The sequence below is a fragment of the Tympanuchus pallidicinctus genome, unplaced genomic scaffold, assembly GCF_026119805.1.
Source record: "Tympanuchus pallidicinctus isolate F22 unplaced genomic scaffold, pur_lepc_1.0 scaffold37, whole genome shotgun sequence".
NCBI classification, from domain to species: domain Eukaryota; kingdom Metazoa; phylum Chordata; class Aves; order Galliformes; family Phasianidae; genus Tympanuchus; species Tympanuchus pallidicinctus.
The window spans coordinates 1,302,903-1,324,439 of NW_026294755.1; the positions used below are offsets into that span (position 1 = coordinate 1,302,903).

Genomic DNA, 21,537 nt, shown 5'->3' on the forward strand with positions numbered 1-21,537 from the left:
TGTGTGTGGTGGGATTCATTCCAGTGCTGCAGCCCCTGTACCCAAATCAATGCACAGACGTGGGCACAGCAGCACTTTATTAGAGACAAAACAGCCCCCCAGCTCACCCTTACTTCCACAGCTTCTTGATGGACATGTTCTTCTCGCTGTCCTTCTGCATCACCTGGATATAAGCAAGGGACAGTTGGTGCCCAGCACACAGCTCCCATTTCCCCTCAAGTAACTCCACAAACTGCCCTTAAAAGCAACCTCCAGCCCTGCACGAGGAAGGTTCTAGAGCCTTCATCCTCCCCCGAGGAAAGGCAACCTCCTGCACCGAGCACCCCTTCAGCTCTTGTTCAGCCCCAAGTCCTCCCAAACGCTGTCCAGGAGTTTCTGCCTCCCAGAGCTGAGAGGGAGCAGCCAGCAGCTGCTCTGCAGCACTTACCTTGGCAACAGCCATTTCAAAGTCCTCCTGTGTGACGTGCACCCGCCTCTCCCTCAGTGCGTACATGCCAGCTTCTGTGCACACCCCCTGTAAAGAACATGGGCCCACATTGCCCCAGAGCTCCCAAGTGAGGACAGAGAGCACAGTGGAGCCCCCAAGGCTGCTGCAGGACCCAGCTCACCTTCACTTCTGCACCCGATGCCCCTGGCATCAGCTCTGCGATCTTCCTCAGGTTGATGCCACGTGTCAGGTTCATTTTCCGAGAGTGGATTTTGAGGATATCCAGGCGGGCCTGGGGGGGGACAACAGCAGTGAGACAAGGGAGGAAGCCACAGGAATTGTACCCAGATAGGGGATAATGTGGTCCCCTGAGGGAGAGGATCAGCAGGGGACCAAGAGACCCCAGGCCCACTGTGGGGCCACCAACCTCTTCATTGGGAGGGGGGAACTCAATCTTTCTGTCGATGCGGCCGGGGCGCAGCAGAGCCGAGTCCAGGATGTCGATCCGGTTCGTGGCCATGATCACCTGCAGCAGGAGAGCAGCCGCTGTCACCACCATGGTCACCCTGCTGCCATCACGGGGCCAGCAGGACACTGTCCCATCCCCTGGCAGCTCAGGGCTCAACCAGGCTCAGTACCCCCCTACCTTGATGTTCTTGGTGGCCTCGAAACCATCGAGCTGATTGAGGAGCTCCAGCATCGTGCGCTGCACCTCGCTGTCCCCACCAGAGCCACCCTCCAGGCGGGAGGAGCCAATGGAGTCGATCTCATCCATGAAGATGATGGAAGGAGCGTGTTCCCTGGCCATCACAAACAGCTCCCGCACCATGCGGGCACCTGCAGGGAGCAGAGAGCTGAGTCTCACACTGTGCACCCTCAGCCTGCCCAGCACCCCACACAGAACACTCGTCCCCTGCAGGCCAGTTCCCAAAGCCACCCAGCACCATGAGAGCCCTACAGGTCATCCCGGCACAAGAAGCAGCTTCGTGTCACACTGCTTTACCTTCACCGATGAATTTCTGCACCAGCTCGGAGCCCGACACGCGGATGAAGGTGCAGTCAGTGTGATGGGCCACAGCTCTGGCCAGCAAGGTCTTCCCAGTGCCAGGGGGTCCGTAGAGCAGCACGCCCTGAAAGCACCAGGGGGTGAGAGCTCAGCACCGCCGCTGGGTAAGCAGCCAACACCCAGGGAACTCCAGATACGATTTACCTTGGGCTGAGCGATCCCCAGCGCCTCAAAGAGCTCCGGGTGCTTGACGGGCAGCTCAATCACTTCCTTGATCTCCTTTATCTGTTTGTCCAACCCTCCGATCATCTCGTAAGTGGAATCCGGGACCTTCTCCACCATCATCAGAGACACCAGAGGGTCCACTTTGTTGGGCAGGATCTTGTGCAGCGTGTAGCTGTCGTTGCGCAGAGCCACGCGGCAGTTTGGGGTCACCTGCGCTGAGAGCAGAGGGAAGAGCTCAGTGATGGGCCACTGCACGACCCTTCCAAGTAGCCCCACACCAGAGAAGGGGACAATTTGGAGAGAGCCACGATGCCCCTGCCACAGCTCTTAGACACTCACATCATTAATGTCAATGTTCTTGTCAACATCCACCACGAATTTGCCTTCTGGATGCACCTGGAACACAGCAGTTAACACCACTAAACTTATTTCTCCCTAACAGAATCCTGGCTGCATGTCCCAACCACCACACCACGAAGGGGCCCGAAAGCTCAGCCACCACCAAACACAGCCTTCCTACCCTCAGAAGAAAGACCTCTCACTTCACATGTTTCTAATTACTACACCCTCTGCAGAGCTTGTGCTCTTGTGGGGACAAAGGCACAGTTCTATTCCTCACCAGGTTCTATTCCTCACCAGCCAGCTGCTAAGAGGAGCCAGCCCCAGGGCAGCTCAGCTCCGTACCTTCACAAGCACTTTCTTCTTGTCCATGGCTCTCACCACCTCGCCCACATAGGAGCCCTGCTCCTGCAGCAGCTGCAGCTCCTCCCGCAACAGCCGCACTGCAGAGAGAAGGGAACATCAGCAGACAAATGGGGAGACCCAAAGCCCCCACTGAGTGGGCAGCACCCGCAGCCAGGCAGGGAGCCCCTTGTCCCATAGCAGGGCTGGCCAGAGCCTCAGGTAAGGATGCTGAGAGAAATTAAGCTTTACCTTTAGCGTTCAACTCATTCCTCTGCGCTTGCAAGCGCCGCAGATTCTGGCTCTTCTCATTCACTATGAGCTGTGTAAGGAAAGGAGCTTTGCTGAGTTCTCAGCATCCTGCACAGCACTCAAACCAACAAAACACACACACAATAAGCAGGCTCCAGCACGAGAAATTAGGACAGTTATTGTCCTGGGACAAGCAGGACAGGAACACAGCCCTTCACAGCACAACTTGCTCAGCCAAGCCTCACTGCCAATTCTCACAACACACTGGTTGTGGGGAGACCTCACTGCAGGCTTTCAGTACAAAGAAGGAGCTTACAAGCAGAAGGACTGACTTTGTAGTGTCTAATAATGACACGACAAAGAGGAACAGCCTTAAACTAAAAGAAGGGAAGCTCGGGCCAGATGTTAGGAAGAAATTCTTTTCTCAAAGGGCGGTGAGATCCTGGGGCAGCAGGTGGTCCATCCATAGAAGTGCCCAAGGCCAGAATCAGGAGGGGGCACCAGCCCACGGCAGAGGGCTGAAACCGGATGACGTTTAAGATCCTTACAACACAACCGTGCCCCGGCTCACCTGCAGCTCCTCGATCTTGGACAGGTAGTACTGCCGCAGCCCCGTGCCGCCCTTCCCATCGTCCATCTCCATCTGCAGGAGAGCACACTCAGTAAATTCGACCCAGCCCCGTCCCATGGCCGCTCTCCTCCACGCTCTCCCTCCCGCCCGCTCAGTCCCGTGTCCCCACGTCCCCTCCTGCAGCCGCCCCCACCGCCCGCCGGGTCCCGCCGAGTCACGGCGCCCAGCAGGCCGCGATCGGGCCCGATCTCCTCAAAATTTCGCGGCCGGACTCAGACACACCGGAGCCGTGCACCCGCAGCCCGCGAGCACCGCGCGGCCCGGCCGTACCTGCTCGGGGCCGTCCACCGCCATCTTCTCCGCCGGCATCGAAGCCTGGCGCCGCTACTGCCGGCACCAAAGATGGCCACTACTCCACTTCCGCTCCCCGCCCCTCGAGCGCAAGGACGTCACTTCCTGTACGTGAGGGGGAAGACAGCGCATGCGTACTGTGAAGGCTACCAGATTGCGCATGCATAATCTGCTCCTTCGATGCGAAAACTCAAGATGCGCATGCGTAGTACAGAGCAACTCTGCCGGAGTGCGCGTGCGGAACAGTAGTTTTTCCGCCTCCGCCATATTTGTAAGGTCAATACTTGTTTCTTCATTTCATGAAGCGTTGAACGGACGAAAGCAGAACCCAAGCAACTCCTGAGGAACGCACTCGGCCATTCTGCCCCGCTCCCGGGACTGTGTAAATCCCGCAGTGGTTGTTAAACAATGCGGGGCTCCCTTCCTAAGATGGCGGTGAGAGCTGAGCGGAAGCGGAAGTGGAGCGGGCGGCGCGGGGCCCGACGGGACGGCGCTGTGCGCACGAGGAGCTGGCGGAGCTGGGATCGGGTTTGTTGTGTGGTCAGCGGGGAGGTGGAAAGGGGCAGGGAGGCTGCGGGGCGCTGGGGGCTGCGCGGGGTAGCGGGGTTGTCTCGTGATGCCGGGAGAGACTCCTGGGCGGCGTTCACTCCTCTGCTTCCTTAGGTGGGTGCCAGTAAGGGAGAGCAGGTCCCAGCTCTGCAGCCATGGGCAAGAAAAGCAAAGTGGGGAAGAGCCGGCGGGACAAGTTCTACCACCTGGCCAAGGAGACGGGTGAGCACGGCTTCCTCCGGACCCGGCAGAGCAGCGCCTCGGGGCAGCCCCTGACCCCCCCGCCTCCCTCCCGCAGGGTTCCGCTCCCGCTCCGCCTTTAAGCTGCTGCAGCTCAATAGGAAGTTCCAGTTCCTGCAGAAGGCACGAGCGCTGCTGGACCTGTGTGCAGCCCCCGGCGGGTGGTGAGTGCCTTTGGGACTCGTGCTGCCCTGGGACCTCGTTGCAAAGCAGCCCCATTGCTTTCTGTCGTGGCTGCTCTGTGTCAGAGGCCGTGGCAGCACCGACTGGGATTGAGGGCTCTTCTCAGATCTCACAGTGCTTTTGGTCCTCTCTGTTCCTTGCAGGCTGCAGGTGGCTTCCAAATTCATGCCAGTCTCTAGCTTGGTCATTGGTGAGTGAGGTGGTGGGTTGGGAGACACCTGTGACGGGCTGGAACATAGTGTTGATGTGTGTTTTCACTCCTCTTCTTTACATCAGGAGTGGATCTGGTTCCTATCAAGCCCATTCCCAATGTAGTGACTCTGCAGGAGGACATCACCACAGAGAAATGCCGCCAGGTGAGGAGCGGTGTCCCCTGCCCTTTGTGTCACTGCAGCTCTGTAAGGGATGGGGGTATCACTCTGCATGAGTGGGACTCACTGGGGGGTGAAACCAGCGCCAGGGCTGAGCAGATCACTGGGTAGGGAGGTTTGGACGTGAGTGGGGCAGTTGCTTGCTGGATCATGCGGAACGAGAGAGGTCAGTAGAACTAACAGGAGTTCTGTCCCTCAGGCTCTGCGCAAGGAGCTGCAGACATGGAAGGTGGACGTGGTGCTGAATGATGGAGCGCCCAACGTGGGGGCCAGCTGGGTGCACGATGCCTATTCCCAAGGTGGGGGTCATCCAGAGCTGACACGTGGCTTGGTGCAGTTTTGGAGAAGCTGGCACGTCAGCATGCACTGTGAGGCATGGAGCAGGCTGGTGGGGGCAGCAGCAACTCTGCTGACTGCTCTTCTCCACCGCTGCAGCCAACCTGACCCTCATGGCACTGAAACTGGCCTGTGAGTTCCTCTGCAAAGGCGGATGGTTTATCACCAAGGTTTTTCGTTCCCGGGACTACCAGCCTCTTCTCTGGATCTTCCAGCAGTTCTTCCACAAGGTTCAGGCTACCAAGCCACAAGCCTCACGCAATGAGTCTGCTGAGATCTTCGTGGTGTGCCAGGGTGAGCGGCCGTAGGGACTTCTTGTCGCTTCGAGCGCTGAATTGAGGCTTGGGGAAACCCATTGGCCTTTGATTTCTATCACTCCAGGTTATCAGGCTCCAGATAAAATTGACAGCAAGTTCTTTGACCCGAAATATGCCTTCAAGGAGGTGGAGGTTCATGCTAAGTCTGTCAGTGAGCTTGTCAGCAAGAAAAAGCCAAAGGTATGAGGAGAGTGCTCTGCTGGGGTGGGCTGAGTGTTACTCATCAGGGATCTGTCCCATGCTAAGAACCAAGCATGAGAGAGCCTCTGGCTCTATTCCTTTTTCTTTATTTTGCTCATCCTGGCAAACATTCTGATGTTTATGGGACAGATGGACGAAGCTTGCTTTTAGCAGCTGAGTGTGGAAAGCAGAGGTGGATGGTTAAGCAGGCGTTCTGGCAGGTGAAAAGCTGCAGGAGCGTGGTAGCAGGGTGCTGGGCAGGCAACCAGTTTGTTTCACTGTGCACTGTGGCCAAACAAGTAAAAGGAGCTAGGACTTGGTGCCAAAGAGAGTGTAATAAGAAAAGATATGCAGAAAAATGAAAGGTCTGGGGTGTAAGGTGCATGGAGTAGCCAGTATTAGGGAGGTTTATGCATTTAGAAGGTGGTGCAGCGCTGGAGAAATGACAGACAAGTCGTGAGGCTGAGAATGGATCAAACTCTCTCTTGCAACAGCTGGCCACTCGGTTTGTGAGTCTGTGTGGTGTTTTTAGGACACAGAACACTGAAAACTCTGCCAAGCAGCCTCAGCTGGCCGTGGAGCTTCACAAACCCTCACTGTTATCACCTCTATGTTAGGTGAGGCTGTAGGTGGCATCCTAGAGCTGGCCCCGTACTCAGCAGGCAGGTAGGGGCTGTTGTTCCTGGGTTGCGTAGGCATGTTTATGTAGGCTGCTGCAACAACGTGTGATTAGATTGAATTGTTAACATCTGGGAGATGATTGAAGCTGTCTTGTGCCTTGCTGTGGCTTAAACAATGCCTTCCTCCTGTAGGCTGAAGGCTATGCAGATGGTGACACCACTCTCTACCACCGCTTCACCCTGATGGACTTCCTCAAGGCTCCCAACCCTGTGGACTTCCTCTCCAAGGCCAACGAGGTGAGTGCCTGTGAGACAGACTTTGGTGGCCCCAGAAACAGATCTGCACGAGCACAGAGCCGTGAGAAGGGCGTCCTGCAGTGGTCCTGGTCCTGTTCATGTGGAAAGAAGGCAGGACAAAAGCAGGGACTCAGAAGTCACAGTCTCATCGCTCTTCATCCAGATCACGCTGGGGGATGGAGAGCTGGAGAATCACAGTTCCACCACAGAGGAGCTGCGTCAGTGCTGCAAGGACATCCGTGTGCTGGGGCGTAAGGAGCTCAGGTACTGGGGGAAGTGGGCAAGGGGCAATGCATCACGCTGGGCCTAGAGGGGTGATTCTAACAGGTTTTTCCTTGCATAGAGCCTTGCTGAACTGGAGGACAAAACTGAGGCGATTCTTGACCAAAAAGCTGAAAGAGCAGGCGAAGGAGCTGGATATCAAGTAAGAGCAGCACAGCTGCCCCATGGCACCAGTAGTAGGAAGGGGCTGCCACCAGGAAAGGTTCTGTGACCTCTGTCCTTTTGGCAGCCTGAGCTCTGGCGAAGAGGAGGAAGGCCGGGAGGAGGAGGAGGAGACATCACCAAAAGCTGCAGCTGATGAGGTGGCGAAAGAGGAAGAGGAGGAGGTAGAGCTGGCATTAGCGGAGATGAAGGCCAAGGAGCTGGCAGAGCTGAAAAGGTAAAAGCAGCTCAGCCAAGGAGAAATGGGGGATTGTTGTGCTAAAGTTGCATGAGGGGTCTGGGCAGTGGTGTCAGGGTCTGCCTGTCTGTTCATAGGGGATTGGGTCTGGGGTTCTTGGGGTCCTCTGCTTCTCCAAGCTGATGTGGGCTCTCATTGCCCCAAAACTGGGACCCCCTCACGGTGGAGTGACTCCTGCTGTGCCCTTCATCCTCAGAGAGATAAGGCCCGAGTGTGGCAGTGGATGAACTGCTGGGAGTGCAGCCTCATTCCTTTGCCTTTTTCTTTTCTCCAGGAAAAAGAAGAAAATCCTGAAGGAGCAGCGGAAGCAGCGCGAGCGCGTGGAGCTGAAGATGGACCTCCCTGGCGTCTCCATCGCTGACGATGGCGATACCAGCATGTTCTCCCTCCAGACCATCCAGAGGACCCAGGTGTGTGGTTGGGGCAGCCCAGGCTCCCGGAGCCACAATGGTGGGACAGATGTGGGCACGTGGCAGGCAGGCTTAAACTCTTGACTCTGCTGTCCCTGTACTGCAGCTGCTGAACGAGGTGGCCCGGGGAGACATGGCGTCAGCAGATGCCCTGCTGGAGATGAGACCTGGGGATGATGACATCTGTGTCTCAGATGCAGATGATGAGGATGATGTGTCCCTGGCCAGCGATTTGGACCCAGAGGAGCTGGTTGAGATAGAGGCCCGTCAGCGCCGGCTGGAGCGCGAGAGACGAGAGCAGGGTGTGAAGAGGTGAGAGCTGGGCTGGGCTGGGCTCAGGACAGGACAGGAGCTCCCTTAAGAGCAAATGCAGAGACTGGCCTTTGGCACTGGTCCTGCTGCTGTCACAGGGAGAAGCCTAAGGTGGAAGAGGAGGAGGATGAGGAGGAGGAAGAGGAGAATCCTCTGCTGGTGCCTCTGGAGGAGAAGTCAGTGCTGCAGGAGCGGCAGACCAGCCTGTGGTTTGGGAAGGTGAGTTCCAGCGTGTCAGAAATGAAATGCTAGGGCAGCCTCAGCCCCAACAGATCCCCCTGTGCCCCCTGACCCACTGCTCCCTGTCTCCAGGATGCTTTTGCTGGCATTGAGGATGATGCAGATGAGGACCTGGAGCTGGGGCAGTCACAAATGTTGGCTGAAAGACAGCGTGAGTCCCAGACAGGTTAGTGGGGGCTGCATTGCAGAGGGGACACAGAAGGACAGCCTCGTATCCCTTTCTGGGGCACAGGGTCAAACTGCAATGTGAACACTGCTCTGAGCAGGCAGAGATGTTCAGAAGTTGCTTTCCTGTCTGTATTATTGCACAGTTAATGAATCAGCACTGGTGCAGCATTAACGAGCTGTGTCTCTATGGGATAGGCTTGCAGTGGGGCATGCCTCTCATCCTCTGGTTCCTTTTTCCCAGGCAAAACAAAGAAGAAGGGACAGAAGAAGAAGGTTCCCCAGGAGGATGCTGTAGCTGAGCCCCAGGCTGCAGCAGAAACAGGAGCTGACACTGCTGAAGCAGGGGCTGAGCAGAGCAGTGATGACGACAGCAGCAGCGATGAGGAAGGGTGAGGTGCAGACTGGCTGTTTTGCTGTGGTGGAGAGCAGGGAGGTGAGGACACTGACTGCTCTCTTCTCCTCCTCGCAGCCCACCAGCACCAGTGGGGAGAAAGCGGGGCCTGGTTGAGCCATGTGGCTTCGAGGTGGTGCCCATTGAGGACCCAGGTGAGTGGAGAGTGCTGTGTATTCCAGGTGATGTCATGTGGGTCTCTTTTTGGTGAAGGAGGGTCCGACCCTTCACTGGGGTGGGAGGGCTGCTTGTTGCTCTCTGGATTTGGGGCTGTTTGCCAAGCTTTAATCTCTCTGTGTGCTGCAGTGAAGAAGGCACGTGTCCTGGATGCAGAGGGCCTTGCACTTGGCTCCATCATTGCCACCTCCAAAAAGGCCAAACGGGACTTCATTGATGATTCTTTTAACAGGTACGTGCAGCTGTGGGTGCTGGAGGGGAAACAGAATTCATTCTCCTCCTGAGAGTAGATTTAGTCTACGTATTAGGAAGAAATGCTTGACTGTGAGGGTGGTGGGACGCTGGAACAGGTTACCCAGCGAGGTTGTGGATGCCCCTCCCTGTAAGCATTCAAGGCTGGATGGGGCTGTGAGCAACCCGGTCTAGAGGCAAGTGTCCCTGCCTATAGCAGGGGGTTGGAAGTAGGTGATCTTAAGGGTCCCTTCCAACCCAAACCATTCTATGGTAGGTGTATCAAGGGACTTGGCTGCGACCCCACAGTTCACCTGGTTTCCCCTTTCTTGCAGATATTCCTTCAATGAGGAGGAAGGAGAGCTGCCAGAGTGGTTCACCGAGGAGGAGAAGCAGCACCGGCGCAAGCAGATCCCCCTGGACAGACAGACAGTGGAGGAATATCGGCAGCGCTGGCGCCAAATCAACGCCCGCCCCATCAAGAAGGTGGCAGAGGCCAAAGCTCGGAAGAAGCGGCGGGTGAGTGGCGCTGTGCTGCTGCCTTGGGTGCTTGGTCCCCAGCTCTGCTCCCCGTTGTCTCTGACCCTTTGCTGTCCCCACAGATGCTGAAGAAAATGGAGCAGATGAAGAAGAAAGCGGAGGCCGTGGTGAGCACGGTGGATATCTCGGAGCGGGAGAAGGTGGCCCAGCTGCGGCGGTGAGTGGTGAAGCTGGGACCCAGATCCTTTGTGCTCGCAAAACCCCATCCTGCAGGGCGTGTTGAACCAGCTGGGTTGGGTATGGGGTGGGCTGAGGGGTGGGAGAGCCCCATCTTGGGGCACAGATGAGACCTGATACTGGTCTGGAGATGTGTGCCAAAGCCGCTTCCTGCAGCAGTCCCTCTCTGAGGATCTGTGCCATCTTTCCCTTCTTCCTGCAGCATCTACAAGAAGGCTGGGCTGGGCAAGGAGAAGCGGCAGGTCACCTACCTGGTGGCTAAGAAGGGTGTAGGACCCCGGGTGCGCCGCCCCCCCGGAGTCAAGGGGCAGTTCAAGGTCGTCGACAGCCGCCTGAAGAAGGATGTGAGGGCTCAGAAACGCAAAGAGCAGAAGAAACGCCGCAAGTGACGTGGGAGCAGCTCCGGTGGGGGACCTGGTTTGGGGCACCGGGCAGAGCTGACTCCTGCCCTCCCAACTCCACCTCTCAACTCGACCTGCTGCTTCCCCAGTGCGGGAAAAGGGCTGGGACTGAGCCCCACCGGTGCCTTCATGTGACATCACCTCCTGTCCTGCTGTGGGGCACCGAGAGTTGATTTGACCTCAGCCCTGTAGGGTTGATCTCGTGCCTGTGCTGGCCTGTGGGGCTGCACCTCCAGGTTTGTCACTTGCTGGTTCTGTTGGGATGCTGCTCGGACTGTTGCACTGCAGAGATGGCATGGGCATCCTGTCAGCCTTTGCTGTCCCCACGCTGGTGACAAAATGGCCATGACTAAAGTTGTGGAGCTGTGGGTGCTGGGTGGTGTTTGGCCTTCACAGAACTCTTCATTTATGACAGAAATAAACTCTCTTCTGAGGATGGTGTGGGCTGTGTCCCGCATCTTGGCAAGTTGAGGAGCTGCTACCCTCCTTTCCTCACCTCAGCACATCTCAGTTTATCTCTGGCTGAACCTGAACTGATTCACCCTACAGCCAGCAGCCCAGCACAGCCCTCAGCCGGCCCCATCACCCTCTCCAAGGGGGGAACGCAGCATATAAAGAGAGAAAAGGAAATACTTAAGAAAATACTCTTTATTTAGACCCAGGGCAGTGGCTGGAGGGACTGTGGCCTCTCTTCTCCTTTAATCATCACTCAGATATGTCGTAGCATTATCCTCAGGCACCTGCACTGTTAGTGGAAGGGGAGGGGGCCAGGGGCTCTGTGCACAATGCTGTCCCCATAAAATCAGGGCAGGGGGTGCAGAGCAGTGAGTTGTCCCTGTCCCCAGTGTGCCTCAGCTGTGGCTGCACTGGATGTTGGTAGGGCAGGAGCTGCACGGGATGGGGAGAGGCTGCCGAGTTGTGCAGTGGTGCTGGTGGAGCTGCCCCCTGTAGGGCCGGTGGGAGCAGAGACCTTGGGCTGTCCTGGTTCTTGGCTGAGGGAATCAAGGTGCACAGATGGGATCAGCTGCTAGATGTGGAACTCCTCTAGAAATTCTCCTTTGCCTGGCTGTCAGCCTCTTCAAAACAAAATAGAGGTGTGTTATGAGAGGAGAGCCGCTCTGCCCCGTCCTCCAGTTCCTGTCCCTGGGGTCCTGATGAAGGGATGGCCCCTCAGCCCCTACCTGAGCTGCAAGGAGCGCTGTAGGCAGCATCCGTGCGGTCACCTGCAGCAGGAGCAGGGAAATGGGCTCAATGAGCTGCTCCCATTAACGAGCCACAGCTCGTCAGTGTGAACAGTGTCTGGTTTGGGGCTCCAGGGCAGCTCACCTGTCTCATAGTAGTCATACAGCATCACGGTAGCAGGCTGGAGGTTCCTCACTGGGAAGTCCTGTGTGGCTGCAAAGCTGAAGGTCTCCTCCTCCTTTGTCAGCTGGGGGATAACCCGAGGGTGAGGCACAGCCACGTCCCACCATCCCAGTGTCATCCCTGTGCTCGCAGCACTGCTGCTATTGTCACCCATCTCACCTGATCCAGGTAAATGGTCACCTGGTCACTCTGCACCTCCACCTTCTTCACCAGTTTCTGCCTCTTCAGCTGGGGAATGGGGAGAGCAGGGCTCAGCACCATGTGGGCAACCCTCTGTCCCCGTGCTGGGTCCCAGTGTGCAGAAGGACAGCAGGGACCTCTCACCTCTACCACTGAGCTCTTGTCTGGGATGTAGCCTGATGGCAACTTGGCCTCGATGACAACCATGTTGGTGGCAGCACGGTTTCCAGTGTATCTGGAAAAGGAAAGGCAGAGCCTCGCATTGAGGCTGGGGGCTGTTTGGCCCCCACCAAACCCTCGGGGTGACCCCAAACCGTACCGTGCCCGGAGGAGGAGGCGGAAGTGGGTGCTGGCATCACTTGTGCACGTTTTGGGTTCTGTCTCTACACTGAGGTCAAACGTCCCTGCGCTGGGAGGCGGTGGCATGTTGTAGCGCAGTGTCACCTGGTGTGAAACAGGAGGTTAAGGCCACCTGGAAGGTGACACGCATGCATAGAGACCCCGTGCTGTACCCACCTGCACCAGAGCACAGCCCTGCCCGTGGGTTTTCACCCCGTACAGCCCTGGCAGATCATGCAGGGCTGCCTGCTGCAGCACCAGTCTGTTGCTGGCTTCCAGCATGAAGTCCTGCTTGGAGCCCGTCGGGGCTGTCACCGTCACTGCTAAGTCCCCGTTGTCGCTGTATGTCAGGGTGGCATACTTGGCCAAGGCTTGCAGGGCCACCACAGTGTCCTAGGCAAGAAGCACCGAGTTGGGGTCACCCCAAGTTGCAGCTGGTGGCATCCCAGCCCTGTGCTGGGAGAACCTGTGGTGGTACCTGGGTGGAAGCAAAGCCTCCGTAGGGGTTTTGCTGTTTGCTGAGCCAGCGGACGATCTGGGAGGCTTTGGCCAGGTCAGCACGGGACACCTGGGGCTGGGTCAGGAATGCCAGGAGGACGTAAGCCGTCATCTCCACCTCTGCTGGCGCAGCCTCAGCCCAGGGGGACTCGGTGGATAGAGCTTTCTCCTTCCTCTTCCAGAAGAGCAGCCCCTCTGGGAAGAAAGGGTGGGAGGGAAGTCCCCAGTTCCCAGCTCAGGGTGGGAGTCCCAGGTGGGATGGAGTGGCTCAGAGGTACCTGTGCTGGTGCCACGCTGCAGCAAGCTCTGCAGCCGGGCTTGCTGCTGCTCCTCACGCCCTGCCAGTCCACAAACATATGCCAGCAGTGCCTCGGTGTAGAGGTTGTCAGTGCTTGACGTCTCCAAGCATTTCAGGGCTGAGCTCACTGTTGGGTCCTGCAGTGGAAAAGGGGACACTGAGCAGCCAGGAACGCCCCAGGGATGTGGACATCACCCAAAGGAGGATTTCTGCCCAGTTACAGCAGCATGGCCTGGTGCATCCAGACCTTAGTGCTGGGCTGGTCCCATGTGCCAGCACCTGACCCCAACCCCACAGGGTTATCCTCACCGTTGGGGACATCCCCAGTTCCAGCAGCGCAGCCGTGACATAAGCAGACAGCGAGAGCTCATCCGATACACCACCCTGCAAAGAGACAGCGAGACAGCTTCGTCCATGCCACCTCCAGCCACGTGTCCCCACGTCACCCCGTCCCACCCTGTTCTCACCTGCAGGGCGTTATTGAAGAGCTTGCCCACGCTGCGGAAGCATCCTGACTCCTGCTGCTGCTTCTGCAACCAGTGCTGTGCGTCCGTGATGTGCCGCTCCTCGATGGCCACAAAGGCTCTCGCTTGCCCGAAGGACTTGAGGACGAATGCTGTCAACCTGCAAGGTGTCAGAGGAAGGGCAGCATGGGGGACGAATGGGGATTTGGTGGCAAGAGGAGGTGATGGGGATGGCACCGCGCTGCCCCACGCCATGAGGACCCTCACCAGGTGTTGCCGCTCTCATCTCCCTCCCCAAAAGCGCTGTAAGAGCCGTCGCTGTGTTTGTAGAGCAGCTCTCGTTGGTAGCCTGCGTGGAGATGGGGATGGCTATTGGCACATCTGCCTCTGGGGGGACCCTAGAGGATGCCCACCCCTGTGTGCAGGTATGAAATGGGGAGGGAGGCAGGGGGGCCTGCTGGTAGCAGGGAGGTCGGGAGGAGGACGCTGACCGCTCTGCAGGAAGCCCTGCGCCTTGGCACGGATGTCGGAGTTCATCTGCCCGCTCTTCTCCAGGTACTGCTGGATGTAGATGTTGGGGGCGAAGCGCACCATGTTCTGCTCCCCGCAGCCGTAGGGCATGGCCAGGAGGCGGTCCACGTTCTGCAGCGCGTTGCCCATGATGTCGCCTGCGTGCACCCCGTACCCCATCCCATCAATTTGGGGGCATCTCACTTCCAGCTGAGACTTCTGCACCTCGTTTCCATCCCTTACCCATCACACTGACGTGAGCTCGCTGGGAGCCCTCCAAGATGTTGGCAGGAAGCTCTAGGGACACTTCTTCAGAGGCTGTGAGGATGGAGGGTGATGGCAATGGGGCAGCAGTGGACATGGCCTCACATCACCCTCGTCCACCCCTTGATGCTCCATCCCTCTATGGACTCCATGAGCCAAGTGACCCTTGTCCATGTTTCCTCCAGCTTGGTGTCCCTCATGCCAGCAGCCCCATGTCCCCACAGTGGTACCAGATGCTCCTACCTTCCTTGCAGAGCAGGGAGCTGTGTGCCTTCTCCACCAGGATGCCACCGGGCTGTAGGAAGCAACACGTGGTCAATTCTGTGACCTTCATGTCCCCACGTCCCCCAGGGCCGTCCCTGCAGTGACACTTGGTGCTGTCCCACTCCCAAGATGATGTGATGGGATCTTCCCATTGCACCCCCAGGTCTGCTCAGACCCCATCCCTCTTTCATCCCTCGTAACCCGTCTGACCTGCACCAGTAATGGCTTTATCACAGTGTCCACGCGTCCCTGGGCTGGCACCACAGGCTTCTCATTGCCACAGAGCTCCTCAGAGCTTATGGCCTCGGTGCTGATGGTGATGTTCACCTCCCCTGCAATGCCAGTGCGACATCCAGTCACCACAGAGCCCCCCAGCCTCCACTGCAGCCCCATGGGCTTTGAATGGAGTTGGCTGGGTTGGGATGAGAGGTGATGGGGAAAGGATAAATGGAGCAGAGAAGAGCTTTGCAGATGGCATCATGTTTGCTGACACCCTCCCTGTCCACCCCGCTGTGCCAGGTGTTCTTCAAGTGGCAGGGCAGGGGATCCAAGCACCCATACCCAGGTTGGTGGCCTTCACGTCCCACCGGAACGTCTTGGCTTCATCTGCACAGACACAGCTGCTGTACGCTGCACCTGCAACTGCTGACACCTCCAGCTCTGCCGAGTCCGCCAGTGTCACCTCGACCTGCAGACCCCAACAATGTCAGCCACCTACCAGGGCACAGCCCCCAGCCCCCTGCCCACCTCACTCACCCGTAGGCACTGCCGCAGGTAATTGAAGACGGTGGCAACCAGCGAGAAGGCTTCACCACGGATCACAGCATAGGGCAGAGCCAGGTCCACAAAGAAGGGCTTGAAGACTGTGAGGGTGGTGGCAGGGGCCAGCCCCAAGCCCACAGGTGCTGTGCAGAACATCTCAGCTTTCCATTCCGTGATGGCATCAGGCACCGTCATCACCATCTCTGCAGAGCCCTCCTCCCTGCAGGACAGAGCATCCAGAGGCCGCCAAGTGTCACCCACTGGTGGTATCTGGGCTGGTTCTCTCCACCGAGGAGGAGAAGCCATCCTGGGGGCTCTCCCCATTCCCACTCACCCCACAGGCACCAGATCCCACAACCATGTCTCTGGGAAATGAACCCGGGGAGCTGGAGGCTCTTCCTCGTTGCTGGCAGCATGTGGGACGCTAGCTAACATGGGTATCCTGCTTTCCACCATGGGCATATGCATACCTCTTCTGACATCAGGCCCGGCATTGCCTAGAAATAGTAGAGCACAAATGAGGTTTCCGTCGGTTTCTGTCACCTCCACCAGGGCTGGACATATGCAGAAAGTGGACAAAAGCAGCTAACATCCCCTCAACCAAGAACTGAGCCAGCATGGAAGCCCTGTCAGACAGCATTTCCCATCCCACTAACAGTGGGGACACAAGCCTAGCCCCTCCTGTGTGACATGCTTTTTGAAGATCATAGAATCATAGAATGGCTTAGGTTGGAAGGGACCCTAAAGATTGCACAACTGTGGAATGACAGTGTGGTTGGGCTGGAAGGGACCTTAAACATCACAGAACCACGGAATCATGGCATGGTTGAGTTGGAAGGGATCTTAAAGATCATAGAACCATGGAATCATGGCATGGTTGAGTTGGAAGGGATCTCAAAGGCCCACCAGCCCCAAATCATGCACAGGCTGGCTCTCCCCCCCCAGATCAGGCTGCCCATGGCCCCATCCAGCCTTGAATGTCTTCCAGGCATGCTGGCAGGACGCTCACCTGGCACACCCAGCGTAAAGTACTGAGGCGTGTAATACTCTTTGCAATCATCCCTTGTCTTAGCATTGGTGAGAAGCTTCAGTGCTGCATTCTGCGAAAAAAAGAAGAGATTGTCCATCTCCAAAACCAGTGGGATGAGTATCCCCCCCTGAGCAGTGAACGGTCGTGGGGCAGTGCTGAGCTTCCCAGGCACCCTGCACAAACCATGGTTGGCTCTTGGCGATAAGGCTCAAGGCTTTACCTGAAATAACTTGGAGGGGTTCATCTGGATACTGTCCCAGTAAGGTGGTAAAATAAATCTCCTTGAACGGCGCACATCTGCAGGCTCCCAGGGGAAGCGGTGATGGTACCAGCCACAGGGCGATGGGTCTTGAATTCTTCCAGGATAACTGAAACTGGGGAGCACTTTGTAGATCTGGGAATAAAGATATATATTAGGCACAGAACCATGCCACCATCACACCCTACAAGGGGCTGAATGATCTACTGCATGTCACCTCCTCTTCCATCCTGCTTGATCCGTGGTGCTGTTAAAGGGGAAAAAGTCACCTTGGGACTGCCTACCTCCGCCGCGGTGAGCTCAGCCTCGGGCTTCAGGAGCAGCACACTACGATCCACGGCACGGATGGCACATAAGGAGCCTGGGGCTGCCTCCAACTCCATCTTCAGCGCTGAACCAGGCAGCGCCCGCTCCTTGGAAAAGGCCATTTTCACCTGGGGGAGGAGGGACAGGGGAAGGATAAGGATCCGTGGATGTGGAGGTCTTCTTGGAGCAGCATGGCATGGATAAAATCAAGCTGAAGGTTTAGGGGATCGGGGTGTGGGTTGGAGAGGCTGTGATGCTGTGACACATCTGGAGCAGGGTGAGGCAATGGGGGTGATTTCACAACTCGCCTTGTTGGGGAGGCAGTTGAGCATGTTGAGCTTGGTGCTGCCAGCCAGCATCTCGCCGTTGGGGAGCACTGCATAGCACAGCACCGTGGCTGTGGGAGCCAGCTCAGGGCTGATGGGCAGCTCCAGGGAGAAGGAGCCTCTCAATCCTGGGACAAAGAGGGAAATCAGGTCCAGGCACAGGCCTCAAAGCCCTACGCAGCCCATCCATCTGCAGGACCCACCTGCACTCAAAGGCAGCTCCTTCCTGAGGATGTTGGCGATGGTCCCCTTGGCCAGGACCTGCAAAAGAGGAAGTGGGAATGGCCAAGTCAGAGCCATACCCTGTTGGAGGTTGGATCTAAGGGCGAGAGTGTTGGGGTGGTTTGGAAGTTGCCCAGTCTTCAGCCCCAACAAAGACTCCTATTTGCAAGTAGACATACACTGGTCCATTAGTCTGGCCAAGGGAGACCAACCACAGCCTGGCCCTCAGGGACACAGCCGTGCACTTGTGTGCAGATCAGGAATCCATGCCCTCACACCTGCTGCCCTTCCTCCCCAGGTGAAGGCTCACCAGGAAGACCACATCCAGGCTCTGCAGCTCGCTCCCCAGGGCCTCCTTGTTGAGGATATAATCCACCTGGAGCTGCTCGAGCTGGCTGCAGGACAGCTTGCCCTTCAGCCGGTGGATGTGCAGAAAGCTCTGGCTCTTCGAAAAGAAGGGTTGGAGGTTCAAATGAGCTCTGTTGAATGTGGGCGATGAGGCACCATTCTGGCTGTCAGCCGACGTGTTGACTTCACCCTGAGGGATGAGGGTGGAACTGATACAGGCTGTTGGTTTGGCTTGGAGAAGGCTCCCAGCTTTGTAAAAATAGGGAAAGCCACCGAGAAGCCACCAAAGGGTGACGCAAGTTACTCACAACCAGTCTGACTGTTTCAGTCCAACCGGAGGTGTCCAGCTCAAAGGAGGCTCTCCCAGATTCATCCGTCAGGAAGCTGTGTCTCTTATTGTTAACAAGGAGCACAAGCTGCTGCCCACCTGCGGCAGAGCTGTCTGCCCTCTTCAGATGCATCTGCAGGAAGGAAAGGTGAGAGGCGTGCATTGGGCTGGAGCCGCAGGTGGGGAGTGGGGCAGCCAGAAACCCCCATTACCGTCCCAGTGTAGGGCAGCCCACGCTTGTAGAAGTCATCAGTGTTTTCAAAGGTGACTGTGAAGATTTTCTCCAAAACGTTGCAGGTCTTGGTGTTGTTCATCTCCACCCCTGTGGAGAAGGAGCAGGGAGACAAGTGTGTCTTGGGGACACAGGGCACAGAACAGCCTGAGCCTGATTCCTACACACCTGTACCTCTAAGTCACAGCTTTGCTCATGGGCTTCCCTGGAGAGCCTGATACCTCCATGCTGTGTGTATTTGGGTACAAACAGGGACGAAGGCAAAAACACTCCCACCAGCACCCCTACCTGTCCCCTCCTCCACCAGTGACGCCTTCACTTGGAATTCCTTCCGCAGCCTGTAGTTGCTCAGGTTGAAGGAAGACATCAAGACCTCTGTTGAAAAGCAGCCGTTCTTCTCGGTCTGGAAGGAGGGAGTCAGCCACACTCATCAGCACTGCAATGGCCTTTCCCAATCTCACCCGTGCTCCCAGCTTTGCTCACCTGCCCGCCAACCTCCGTGCAGATATCCTTGCTTTGCTCAAGAAGATATGGGTAGGTTCTGAAATTCCAGGGCTGGCACAAGGTAGCATGGACCTTCCCCTGGACAGGCTTCCCATAGGTGTATCTGTGGGGCAGAGGGTGGTGAGGGTGTGAAGGGTCCTCCATCCATCCCCTCCACATTACCACGACTTGGGCTCACCGTCCACAGATCTGCAGCTGGAACTTCTCATCCTTCACCCACACGCTGGGGGGAAGATCAATGGTGACCTCGAATTTGGGCAGCACTGGTGGAGAAGAGAGGCGAGAGCGGGGTTGTGACTCCCAGCACAAGGACAGGAGGTGGCATGGGGACGTGCCAAGACGGGGCTCCCACCCTCCATGCACCTCCCATCCCCACACACCGTATTCCTCCACGCTGAAGGAGTGAGTCTTCCTCTCCACGTGAATGGTGTATGTGCCCAACGCCGGCTCCGCAGCCAATGGGAGGGACAGGTCCACGATGCCCTGCCGTGGGCTCACATCTCTCCACTGTGCGATGCGGTTTCCTCTGGGATCCTTTGCATGGTGACAAAAAGTTTAGGTTTCTCCTCTCCCAGCTGTGCCCCCCTTCCCGAGCCCAACCTGGAGCTCTCCCACACTGACCTTCAGGAAGACGAGGGGCAGCTGGAAGGCAAAGAGGAGATGGTTAGAGGGGAAATTCAATGGGTCTCAGAAGGGTGGGGACATCTATGAAGCCACAGGAAAAGCACACTGAGAAAATTAGGAAAAAATTCTTCTCCAAAAGAGATGTGAGGGACTGGAACGGCTGAGGAAGTGATGGAATCGCTGTCCCTGGAGGTGTTCAAGAAACACGGCACTGAGGGACACAGCTGGTGGGCATGGTGGAGAAAGGTTGGCTTAGACTTGGAGATCTTAGAGGTCTTTTCCAACTTTTATGGTTCTATGCTTCTATTTTCGGCTGTGAAGTTCCCTCCTTGTGTTGTGTTTCGGGGTTGATGATGAGCCTGTGGATGGCTTGGGATGGGCTGAGCCCTGCAGCATGGGGAGGTGGCATCTCCCAGTGCCTTTGCCTTCGACATTTCCTCTGGGAACCTTTTGCCCTTCCATTGACACGACTGATTGCTCAGGAGCACCTGACTGAACTAACCTGCAGTTCTGGTGTCCCGTGATCCTATCGATATCAATAGCACTTTCCCTGCTTCCTACTCACTGCTCCTACATCTCTCAATGAAATTGGGAACATTGCCATGTCACGTGTGCAGTTCTGCTTCCTCCCTTCTTGCCTCGATGGATGACACAACACATTCCTGGCTCAGGGTACTCAGCAGCTCTGTTGGCTGGGACAGAACTCCCACTGGCTGATCCCCACGCCTCTGCCACAGACAGAAGGACCGAGGTCACCTCCCCCTGTCCTCAACCCTTCTCTCACCTTCTTGTCACTGGCAACGAAGTCTTTATCCAAAGAGACAATCCGAAATTTCACTGGGAAGAACAAAGCAGAAGTGAGTGGTGGGTTCACCTCCAAAGGAAGATGGATGGAAACCCACTCTGAGCCCTGCAGCGGGGCTGGATTCCATCCCAGCCCTCACCTTGCTGTCCGGGCTTGTAGACAGCCTTGTCTGTCTGTACGAAGATGCCAGGCTCCAGGACTTTCAGCATCACACTCTTCCTGGTGGTATTCAGGGACTCTCCTTGGATGGAGACGTACAGATGAGCAATTTCCTCATTCCCCTTGGAGGGGGCTGGAGCCTAGCGAGGAGAAATGCCACAAGTCTGTCAAGGCTCACAGATATTTTGCCTGTTTTCCCCTACCAAAAGCTAAGGAAATCAGCCCAGCTCCCATCCATTTCTCCATGGAGCTGGAGGCAATGGGATGCACAAGGCGTCCTGGGGTGAAACTCACAGGGAAGGTGACGTTCAAAAGCAGCTGAGGTTCCTCAACCTTCCTCTCTAGCAGGGTGATGTTTCCAGCCTCGCCTGCTCTCTGCAGCTGGATGGTCACCTGGGTGGGCTGGTGGACATTGCTGAGATGCACCCACAGCGTTGCTGAGTATGGGTGGTAAAACACAGCTGGGCACGTCACCACGTAGTGCCTGGAAAGGAGAATCGTAGAATCATTAAGGTTGGAAAAAAAACCCTAAGATCGTCAAGTCTCAACTCCTCCTTTCCACGTCCACTCATAGAATCCCAGAATCATTAAGGCTGGAAAAGATCTCTTAGATCATCTTGTCCAACACTCTACCAGCAGCTGATATTGCTTGCTAAACCACATCCCTAAGTATGCCCCATGTCCCATGTGGCAGCCAGGAGCACATTCTGAGACAGTCCTCATGGGGTGACACCAGCAATAAACCAGAACCAGCAGCCCCAAAATCTTCCAGGTGTCATAACCTTGATGCTCATGGCAGGGACAACACACTGCCCCAAGCATTCCCTCCATGAACAGCCAAGGAACCGAGACTAAATGTCCCCCCAACAGATACAGACAGACAGACGGACACGAAAAGGGCCTACAGTGCATCAGATGCTCCAGTTGTGAGGTGGAGGATGAGAAGCAGCAGCCAGGTCAGGGCTGCTGGCGACCTCATGCTGTTGGATGTCAGGGATGGGTGAAGTCTTCTGTAGCTGTTGAGCGGCTGTAGAGCTGTGCCTGATCTGCTACAAGCTCTGAAATGAGAGTTTCACTTTTCCCAGTCGAGCAACAAGGCTTGGGATGAGCAGCCA

At 56.7% G+C, this 21,537-nt stretch overlaps 3 protein-coding genes across 4 annotated transcripts; 1 reads left to right on the forward strand and 2 right to left on the reverse strand.

Annotated features, from left to right (window-relative positions):
* Positions 1–60: 60 nt before the first annotated feature.
* Positions 61–3,634, reverse strand: PSMC5 (proteasome 26S subunit, ATPase 5). Its single transcript, XM_052699618.1, has 12 exons — positions 3,493–3,634; positions 3,163–3,234; positions 2,592–2,661; positions 2,343–2,440; positions 1,998–2,054; positions 1,638–1,868; positions 1,431–1,557; positions 1,074–1,264; positions 855–953; positions 609–719; positions 428–514; positions 61–163 (listed from the first exon to the last, which is right to left on the reverse strand). The coding sequence occupies exons 1-12, from the start codon at positions 3,529–3,531 to the stop codon at positions 110–112; spliced, it is 1,236 nt and encodes a 411-aa protein (XP_052555578.1). The 5' UTR covers positions 3,532–3,634; the 3' UTR covers positions 61–109.
* Positions 3,635–3,964: 330 nt separating this feature from the next.
* FTSJ3 (FtsJ RNA 2'-O-methyltransferase 3) lies at positions 3,965–10,771 on the forward strand. 2 transcript variants are annotated; one of them, XM_052699641.1, is made up of 22 exons: positions 3,965–4,041; positions 4,177–4,284; positions 4,361–4,466; positions 4,629–4,675; positions 4,762–4,841; positions 5,056–5,155; positions 5,292–5,486; positions 5,574–5,689; positions 6,502–6,606; positions 6,770–6,870; positions 6,950–7,030; positions 7,118–7,267; positions 7,563–7,698; positions 7,805–8,010; positions 8,109–8,229; positions 8,323–8,416; positions 8,660–8,807; positions 8,888–8,964; positions 9,116–9,218; positions 9,553–9,736; positions 9,820–9,914; positions 10,137–10,771. In XM_052699641.1, the coding sequence occupies exons 2-22, from the start codon at positions 4,218–4,220 to the stop codon at positions 10,321–10,323; spliced, it is 2,499 nt and encodes an 832-aa protein (XP_052555601.1). In that variant the 5' UTR covers positions 3,965–4,041; positions 4,177–4,217; the 3' UTR covers positions 10,324–10,771. The 2 variants fall into 2 exon arrangements, with proteins under 2 accessions (XP_052555601.1, XP_052555602.1); XM_052699642.1 differs by having other exon boundaries at positions 3,977–4,053.
* A 194-nt stretch (positions 10,772–10,965) lies between these two features.
* Positions 10,966–21,537, reverse strand: LOC128088809 (alpha-2-macroglobulin-like protein 1). The gene is made up of 36 exons (XM_052699640.1): positions 21,328–21,537; positions 20,717–20,906; positions 20,403–20,562; positions 20,243–20,295; positions 19,456–19,476; positions 19,215–19,368; positions 19,013–19,097; positions 18,814–18,937; positions 18,619–18,733; positions 18,311–18,420; positions 18,079–18,231; positions 17,733–17,960; positions 17,404–17,461; positions 17,183–17,328; positions 16,853–17,002; positions 16,530–16,703; positions 16,289–16,379; positions 15,614–15,776; positions 15,274–15,499; positions 15,079–15,205; positions 14,728–14,849; positions 14,497–14,548; positions 14,233–14,307; positions 13,971–14,147; positions 13,747–13,828; positions 13,483–13,639; positions 13,325–13,399; positions 12,996–13,152; positions 12,698–12,912; positions 12,397–12,612; positions 12,200–12,324; positions 12,025–12,115; positions 11,860–11,928; positions 11,662–11,764; positions 11,517–11,558; positions 10,966–11,411 (listed from the first exon to the last, which is right to left on the reverse strand). Exons 1-36 carry the CDS (start codon positions 21,399–21,401, stop codon positions 11,380–11,382), a joined length of 4,392 nt encoding a protein of 1,463 aa, XP_052555600.1. The 5' UTR covers positions 21,402–21,537; the 3' UTR covers positions 10,966–11,379.